The sequence below is a fragment of the Salvelinus sp. IW2-2015 genome, unplaced genomic scaffold (genome assembly GCF_002910315.2).
Source record: "Salvelinus sp. IW2-2015 unplaced genomic scaffold, ASM291031v2 Un_scaffold2951, whole genome shotgun sequence".
NCBI classification, from domain to species: Eukaryota; Metazoa; Chordata; class Actinopteri; order Salmoniformes; family Salmonidae; genus Salvelinus; species Salvelinus sp. IW2-2015.
In genome coordinates this window covers 13,235-22,589 of record NW_019944246.1, presented here as the reverse complement: position 1 = coordinate 22,589, position 9,355 = coordinate 13,235, and the positions used below count along the sequence as shown (strand labels likewise).

General features: G+C 51.8%; 1 protein-coding gene across 1 annotated transcript in view; it reads left to right on the top strand.

Annotated features, from left to right (window-relative positions):
• Positions 1-9,355, top strand: part of LOC112075041 (histone-lysine N-methyltransferase NSD2) — a 33,209-nt gene that overhangs the window by 12,595 nt on the left and 11,259 nt on the right. The window contains exon 6 of the mRNA XM_070440746.1: positions 8,471-8,496. Within this exon, the coding sequence (XP_070296847.1) occupies positions 8,471-8,496 (26 nt within the window). The remainder of the gene's footprint in view (positions 1-8,470; positions 8,497-9,355) is intronic.

Genomic DNA, 9,355 nt, shown 5'->3' with positions numbered 1-9,355 from the left:
TTCATCTGTAGCTTGAGTAACTCTCTCGTATTGTGTCGCTGTGGTAATTCGTGACTTGAGGTCTGACTAACCATAACTCGTTTGGTTTGCTTTCGTACTAAAGCCTTTTTCTGAATTCGGAACACTGTGGTGCTTATAAAATGGTGTGAAAATACATGTAATGGTTTGAGGAATTTTAATTTTGGGATTTCTGTTGTTTTGAATTTGGCGCAGTGTAGGGTTTCATGGCTGTTTGCACGAGCGTGACGACGCTACCGTCGCATAACTAGAGAGGTTAAACATTGTTTCGAATGCTTGTTCATTTAACCTAAACATTAATGAACATGACCTTGTGAACGGGTCGTTATTACAGAAACTAACAGTTGGCTATCAGTCACAGATTGAAATCATTAGGACACTAAAGATGCCTTGCTCGTGGACTCTTGAAAAACCGCCAAAGAAATGTGCCAGGGTCCCTCGTCATATTCTGCCGTGAAGTGCTCTTAGGCTTGCTGCAGGGAGGCATGCAGGATCCTGCAGATGTGCGCCAGGGCAAAAAAATTGCAATGTCCGTACTGTTGAGCGCCTAAGACAGCGCTACCGAGACCAGGAATGGACATCTGATTTCGTTCCTGATGGCAGACGCAACCCTTGTAACAACACTGCCAGATCGGTACATCGTCCTCACACTCGGTACAGGACAAGATGGCAAACAATGCCTGAGTGTTACATGCCAGGAACCGCACAATCGTCCACCTCAGTGCTCAGACTGTCCGCAATAGCGGACTGAGGGCTGTAGCGCAGTTCTAAGCAGTGTCTACACAATCACCGGCAACAACGTCGCCTATGGGCAATCCAACCGTCGCGTAGAACAGAGATGAGCAAAGGTACTGCTTCATGACGAGTCGTGATTTGTGTTACCAGGGGTGATAGTCGGATTCGGTGTTTATCGTTGAGAGATGAGATTGAGATCGATTTGGAGGCTGGAGGGAGGTGCGGTTGCAGGTCTGGGGGTGTCAAGCAATCGGACTGAGCTGTTGTATTGCAGAGGCAAATCCACAGCGTGTGCGTTACAGGGAAGACATCCTCTCCTATGGGCCCCATTCCTGCAGTCATCTGACATACCTCAGCATTACACATGCCACATCCATACTGCTCATTCTGTGCGTTGATTTCTGCAAGACAGAATGTTCATGGTTCTGACCATGGCCAGCGAAGAGCCCAGATTCAATCCTATTAAGCACTGTCTGGGACCTGTTGGATCGGAAGCGTGAGTGGCTTAGGGGCATTCCCACATCAAATGTACCAGGACATTGCAGGTCGCTGGTTGGAAAGAGTGGGGAACTCTCACAGCAAACAACTGGCAAGTCTGTGCAGTCCCTGGGAGAGAAAGATCACTGCAGTACTTAATGCAGCGGTGGCCAACACAAATACTGGCCTGTTACTTTTGATTTTGACCCCCTTTAGTCTTGACACTATTCATTTAATTTAGTCACATGTCTGTGAAATGTTCATTTATATCTCAGTTGTTGAATTCTTGTTTGTTCATTACAAATCTTACACATGTAAGTTTGCTGCGAAAACAAGTTTGACAGTAGAGAGGACATTTCTTTTTTTTCGGTTTTTGTCCACATGGTAGGTTAGGGTAACGTGACCACGAATTCAAGGATAGATACTAACAAGTCACAGCAGCTATGTCAAGAGCTGTAAAAGTTGTGTAGATCGTCTGAGCGGTGGTGTGTGCTGTGGCGTCAATATGCCATGTGTTTGGGTGTTTGTGTTTTTGTGTGTAGGTATGTATGTGGGTGTGTGTTTGGCTGTTAGTAAGGTCGTCACGTGTGCTTGCATGATTCGACGGGTGGACATAAGGGCCTTAGCGACCGCGTGGCGGACTAATATGGCCATTAGCGACGCGTCGGACCATGATAAGGGCCTTAGCGGAGCGTGCGGACCATGATAGGCTTAGGCGACGCGTGCGGACCACTGATAGGGCCTTTAGGACGCGTGCGGACCATATAGGGCTTAGCGACGGTCATGAGTAGCGTGAGCCATGATAGGTAGCGGACCGTACATATCTTAGCACGTCGTGAGTGCGACGGGCCGAATGATAGGGCCTCATCGAGTGCTAGGACGGTCGCTGATGCGGACGTGGCGACTTGATAGGGCCTTAGCGACGCGATGGGGATCATGATACGCTTTAGCACGGCGACAGAGGGCTGGGTGCGACAGATCTCGAGTGTGGATATGGGCTAGGCGACGGTCGGCAGATGCTCGCTGGGACCTGGAGGGCTCTAGCGACGGTGAGCGACCATGATGGGCCTTATGAGACGCGTGCGGATCATGATTAGGGCCTATGAGGCGCTGCGGACATGAAGGGCCTTACGAACGTTGGGACCATGTAGGGGTCTTGGGCGACGCGTGGCGAGCATATAGGGCTTACGCGGGACACAGCCAGACAGTGGCGGACCATGATATGGGCCTTACGACGCGGGACATGCTGGCCTCGATCTGAACGGCTTGTAGCGACGCGCTGTACTATGATAGGCCTCATAGCGACGCTGCGGTACTCTATGATATGCTTAGGACGTGCGGAATGTGGCTTAGCACGCATGGACTATAGGGCTACGACGGTGCGGCCATGATACGGCCTTAGGACGCGTGCGGCGCAGTGATAGGGCTAGGACGCGTGCGGACCTGATTGGGCCTTATGCCGCGTGCCGAGATGATAGGCGCTTAGCGACGCGTTGGGACCATGTAGGGTTAGCGACGCGGTGCGGACATAAGGATACACTGCGACTTGAGGCTTACGGTGTGCGAATGATAGGCGCCTTAGCGATTGCGCATTGAAGGCTGCACGCGTGCGACCTGATAGGGCTTAGGACGGTGCGCGGCCATGATATGGGCCTATAGCTAGACGCGTGGGACCGATGAACGGGCCTAGCACGCGTGGCGGACCAGATAGGTTAGGTGTTGACCTGAGGCTCGACGCGTGGGACCATGAAAGGGCCTTTAGCGAACGCTGTCGGACCATGATCAGCGCCTTAGACGACGCGTCGGATCATCATAGGGACCTTTAAGCGACGCGTGCCATGAAGGCACGGCGGCGGCATTAGGCTCGGACGCGTTGCGGACAATGCATGCTAACTGGACCATGATGCGCTGCGTGCGGACCATGAATGTGGCCTTAAGCAGACCGGTCGGACCATGAGGATTAGCGGGTGCGGACCTGAGGGTAGACGTCGGAAATGATAGGCTTTGGACGCGTGCGACCATGATATGGTAGCGCGCGTGCGACGGAAGGGTAGGACGTCGAAATGAATAGGGCCTAGTCGACGCTGCCATGATAGGACTACGATCGGTGACAGTAGGGCCTAGCGACTGCGTGCGTATCCAAGATACAGAGTGCGGCCTGATAGGGCTTAGGCGATGTGTGGACCATGATGGCCATTTAGCGTACGTGCGTTGACAAGAATGTAGGGCCTTAGCGACGCGTGGGACAGCATGAAAGGGCCTCTAGTACTGAAGCTGTGCGGACCATGATAGGGCCTTTAAGCGACGTCGTGGGACATGATAGGCTTAGCGACGTGTGCGGACCAGATAGGCCATTAGGACGACTGCGCCGCTGGGTACGGACCGTGCGAAATAGGGCCTAAGCGACGAGCTGTGAGACATGAAAGAGCGCTTAGCGACGCGTGGCTGATGGAGACGCGGTCAATGATGGGCCTTAGCGACGCGTGCGGACATGATGGGCTTATGCAAGTCGTCGAGCATGATAGGGACTAGCGACGCGTGCGGGATCAAGGCCACGCGCGTGGGACCTATGGCTAGTATGACTCCGTTCGCACTGGAGATGTACATTATAGAACGCTGCGTTGCCCAGGTACGCGCACTTGATAGGGCTTAGCGACGCGTTGCGGACACATGATAGGGTTAGGAGCGGCGGACCTGGGGATAGAAAGGCCTTAGCGACCGTGCGAACATGATAGTGCCTTAGCGATCGGTGCGGTACTAGATAGGGCCTTAGCGAACGCGTGGGACCATGATCTGGAGCTAGGTACGCTGGCGAGCGAAATGACTATAGCCTTGCGATGCGGACTCATGATAGGCCCTTAGCGACGCGATTGACGACATGATAGGGCTTTAGCGACGGTCGGACCCATGATCAGTGGCGCGTGCGTGATTGAGTTAGCGACGGCTGCGAAGAGGCTACGGTGCTGGAATGATGGTAGCGACGGCGTGGGCGAGTACCGGCGGTGGCGGACCATGATAGGGCCTTAGCGCGCATGTGTAGGACCATGATAGCTCGAACGGGCGTGCTGCCATGCTTGGAGACGTGCGAGCTATTGATAGCAGGCTTAGCGAGCGCGTGCGGACCGATGCAAGTAGGGCTTAGCAGACGGCGTGCGGACCATGATTACGGGCCTTGAGGGCGCGCGTGCGGACATTGAATAGGGCTTAGCGAACGCGTGCTGATAGCTAAGGGGTCGAATATGGGCTTTAGCGACGCGTGCGGACCATGATAGGCCTTAGCGACGCGTGCGGACCTGATATAGGCCTTAAGCGCGCGTCGGACCATGAATGGCCTTAGCGACGCGTGACGACCAATGATAGGGCCTTAGCGACGCGTGGCGGACCATGATAGGTAGCGTGGCATATAGGAGGTACGACGGTGAAATGGGGCTTGCGACGCGGACCATGATACGGCTTAGCCGACGCGTGCGGACCATGATAGGGCCTTCTGCGACGTGCGCATGGACCTGAGTCGGCGTTAGCGACGCGTGGGACATGTATAGGAGTCCTAATCAGGACGCGTGCGGAACCATATAGGGCAGGCTGTTGGGAATGATGGCTGACGGTGCGGACCATGATAGTTAGCGACGTGTGGCCATGATACGCCCTAGCGCGTGCGTGTGACCATGATAGGGCTTATCGGCGTGGCTGAAGGCTAGCAGAGTAGTAGGACTGATGGCTTCAGCGACGCGTGCGGACCAGTAGGGCTAGCGCGTTCGTGCGTGACATGATGCTAGCGATGTGTCCTATTGGCTTAGACGCCACGGTGCTACATGAAGTAGGGTAAGCGGACGTGTTGACGCTGAAGCTGGGCTGCGTGACCATCGGATAGCTTAACGTGTGGGACATATAGCTTAGCGACCGGGTGCTGTAGGGCTGCGACGTGCATGATAGGCTGACCTGGAATGAAGGTCCTTTAAGGCGCGTGGGACAGAGGACTAGGGTGTAGCGACGCGTGCGACATGATAGGCCTAGCGACCGATGTCTGATACATAGAGGGATCCTATAAGCGACGGTGCGGACCAATGCACGGGTTAGCGACGACGTCGGCATGGGCTTGCCGATGTTACTGAGAGGCCTTTAGCGACGCTGTGCACGTGGGCTAACGACCGTGGGGACATGATAGGGCCTAGCGACGCGTGCGACCATGATAGGCCCTTTTAGCGACGCGGTGGACATGATAGGGCCTTAGCGACGATGTGTGGACATGATAGGCCTTAGCAGACGCTGCGGACCATGGAAGGGGCCTTAGCCGTACGGTGCGGACCATGATAGGGCCTTAGCGACGCGTGCGGACATAGAGGCCTCAGCGACGTTTGAGCCAGATAGGCTGTTACGACGCTGTGCGACCATTGATAGGCCTTACGCAGACGCGTGCGGACCATGGATAGGGCTTAGCGACGGTGTGTGGACCATGATAGGCCCTTAGGCCGAGCGCGCCTGGACCATGAATAGGGTGCCTTAGCCACCGTTGTGACCCAATGATAGGCCTTAGCGACGTGTGTGGACCAGATGCACTTAGCGACGCTGCGACCATATAGGTGCCATTAGCGACGTGTTGGTACCAAGTGATAGGGCTCTTAGCGACGTGTGTGGACCATGATAGGCCTTAGCGACGCGTTGCGGGACCATGAAAGGCCTTAGCCACGTGTGTGGCACCATGCATTAGGCCTTAGCGAAGTGGTGGACCATGGTAGGCTTAGCCGACGTGTGTGGACCATGAAGGCCTAAGCGCGCGTGCGTGATCGCATGAAAGGGCCTTAAGCGCGTGGTGTGGACGCGATGATAGGCCTTTGCGACTTGTTGGACCATGTGATAGGGCCTTAAGGCGGACGTGTTGTGACCAGTGATAGGCCTGTTAGCGACAGCGTGCCGGACCATGATGAGGCCTTGCGTAGCGTGCGGGACCATGATCAGGCTTAGCGAGCTGCGGACATGATAGGGCCTTAGCGACGGTGCGGACCATGATAGGGGCTTAGCGACGCTGCGGACACATGATAGGGCCTTACACGCGTGCGACCATAAGGGCCTTAGCGACGTGTGTGGACCATGATAGGGCCATGTAGCGACCGCGTCGGACATAAGGCCTTAGCGCGCGTGTGGGAACATGATAGGGCTTAGCGACGCGTGAGGACCATATAGGGCCTTGCGCGCGGTCGTCGGACCATGATACGGGCCTTAGCGACGTGGTGGACCATTGATAGGGCCTTAAGCGACGCGTGCGGACCATGCATAGGGCCTAGCGACGGTGGCGGACACTGATAGGCCCTTAGCGACGCCTGCGGACCAATGATAGGGCCCTCTCGGAGCGTGCGACCACGAAGGCGCCTTCGCGACGCTGTGCGGACCATATAGGGCCCTTAGCACGGTGCGGACCATGATAGGGCCTTAGCGACGTGCTGTGGACCATCGAATAGGGCCTAGCGACGCTTGCGGACCCGATAGGCTTAGTCGATGTGTGCGGCCATAGTAGGCCTATGGCCGCGTGCGGACCATGATGGCTTTAGCGACGCGGCGACCAGACTAGGGCCTTAAGCGGCTGCGGACCATGATACGCTAGCGGACGCGGCGGCCCATGATTAGGGCCTTATCGACCGCGGCCGGACCATGATGGGCTTAGGCGATGTGTCGGACCAGTATGGCTTAGTGATATGCTACAAGTGACATAATTGCATTGGATACTCTGGTGCAATAAATATGGTTTAAACGATGATTTATAAATGACTACCTCATCTCTGTACCACACCTACAGATAATTGTTAAGGTCCCTCAGTCGTAGCTAACCATTTAAGCACAATCAACCACAAGACCCGGAGGTATTCCAAAGAGTTCGCAAGAGGGCACCTAAGAGACGATTGAACACCCTTTGGAGATGGGAAAAATTATTTCATTTGGATGGTGATTCAATACACCCGTCAATACAAGATACAAAGGCGTACTTCCTATTGGACCCATACAAATTGTTTAGACTTGCCTATCATCCGTTTGAGTTTTACTGTTGTTGAGAACCTACAAGAGGCCTATGGAACTGGAGCGATTGATATCAGCAACAGCTACCTGGTGATCGTTCCGTTCAGCTGTTCGTTAATCAAATCAATATTGTATATAACGACAATTTCGACAATGGAATGCAAGCATGTTGCTCACAGGGAAAAAACATTACATAAATACAAATCTGAAAATATTTACTTCAACAAAAATGTGAACAAGACCAAAACGGACACAAAAGGAAGTTTTAGTATTTGAACCTTTTCAGCTAGAAAGAAGAAAACAGCTGTACGACAACCTAGTTTAGAGCTAATGCTATAAACACCCAAGTAGAAACGATATGTAAACCTCTACTAGCTATGCATCTGCGCTCAGAGAACAGACGATATGTTGATATGCCCAACTTACCTATTTAGGCGTTGCGGTAAGTAGGACAGCGAAATTATGGTGAACCATGCGTAGGCTGACTTCTGAACAGGAAACAGACGTTGTTGATATAGACCCTAACTTAACTATAGTGGTAGGTAGCCTGAGGTTCTGACAGAAGAAACAAGACATAATGTTCTGATAATCCCTAACTCTACTCTATAGACTGTAGTGCCACTGCGGGTTTTCTGACAGAGAACAGCGATTATGTTGACTATGACCCAACTTACCTATAGTGTAGGTGCTAGCGACGGGGCCCTATCTGACAGAGAAAGAACACGATATGTTGATAGAACCTAATGTACCTTAGCTTAGGTGCAGCTGAACGGGGTTTCTGACGTAGAGAAGAACAGACATATGTTGATATTGCACCCTACTTACCTATGTTGTAGGCACTGAGGGGTTCTGGCAGAGAACACAGACGTATATGTTGATCATGACCCTAACTTACCTAAGCTGTAGGTGTAGCTGACGGGGTTTCTGACAGAGAAACACAGACGTATCTTTGACTAATGCCCTCACATTACCCTATAGCTGTAGTGAAATGACAGAGAAACAGAACGATATGTTTATAGGACCCTTACGTTACGCTATAGCGTAGTGTAGTGACCTGGGTTTCTGACAGAAGAAACATGACGAAATTGATATGACCCCTAACTTTACCTGATAGCGGTGGTGCAGCTACGGGGCTTTCTGACAGAGACAACAGACATATGTTCACATGACCTAAAATATAGCTGCTAGGTCAGCTGACGGTAAACATATCGTCTGTTTCTCTGTCAGAAACCCCGTCAGCTGCACCTACAGCTATAGGTAAGTTAGGGTCATATCAACATATCGTCTGTTTCTCTGTGTGGTGTGTTTATAGGTATTATTTAGCTTACTTAAACTAGAGTTGTCAGCTAATGCATGTTTTCTTCTTCTAGCTGAGAAAGGTTCCAATACTAAAACACTTCCCATTTTTTGTCGTTCAGGTTTTGTCATTGTTCACATCTGTTTGGTGTGAAGTAAATATTTCAGATTTTATTTTGATAGTTTTTTTCCCTGTGAAGCACATTGCTTTGCATTCCATGTCTGAAATGTGCTGTTTATATAAACATTGATTTGATTAACGAACAGCTGAAGGAAGATCCCAAAGGTGAGCTGTTGCTGATATCAACTCAGTCCATTATTTCCATAGGGCCTCTTGTTAGGTTCTCAACAAACAGTAAAAACTCAAACGGATGACTAGGAAAAAGCTCAAACCAAGTTTGTTGGGTCAAACTTAGGAAGTACGCCTGTATCTTTGTATTGACTGGGTGTATTGATACACCATCCAAAGTGAAATTAACTTTTCCATTCTCAAAGGGATGTTCAATGTCTGCTTAGGTGCCCTTCTTTGCGAACCTTTGGAAAACCTCCCAGGTCTTTGTGGTTGAATCTGTGCTTAAAATGTGTAGCTCGACTGAGGGACCTTACAATTATCTGTATGTGTGGGGTACAGAGATGAGGTAGTCATTTAATAATCATGTTTAACACTATTATTGCACACCGAGTAAGTCCATGCAACTGTTATGTCACTTGTTAAGCATACATCACTAAGGCCCTATCATGGTCCGCACACATCGCTAAGGCCCTATCATGGTCCGCACGCGTCGCTAAGGCCCTATCATGGTCCGCACGCGTCGCTAAG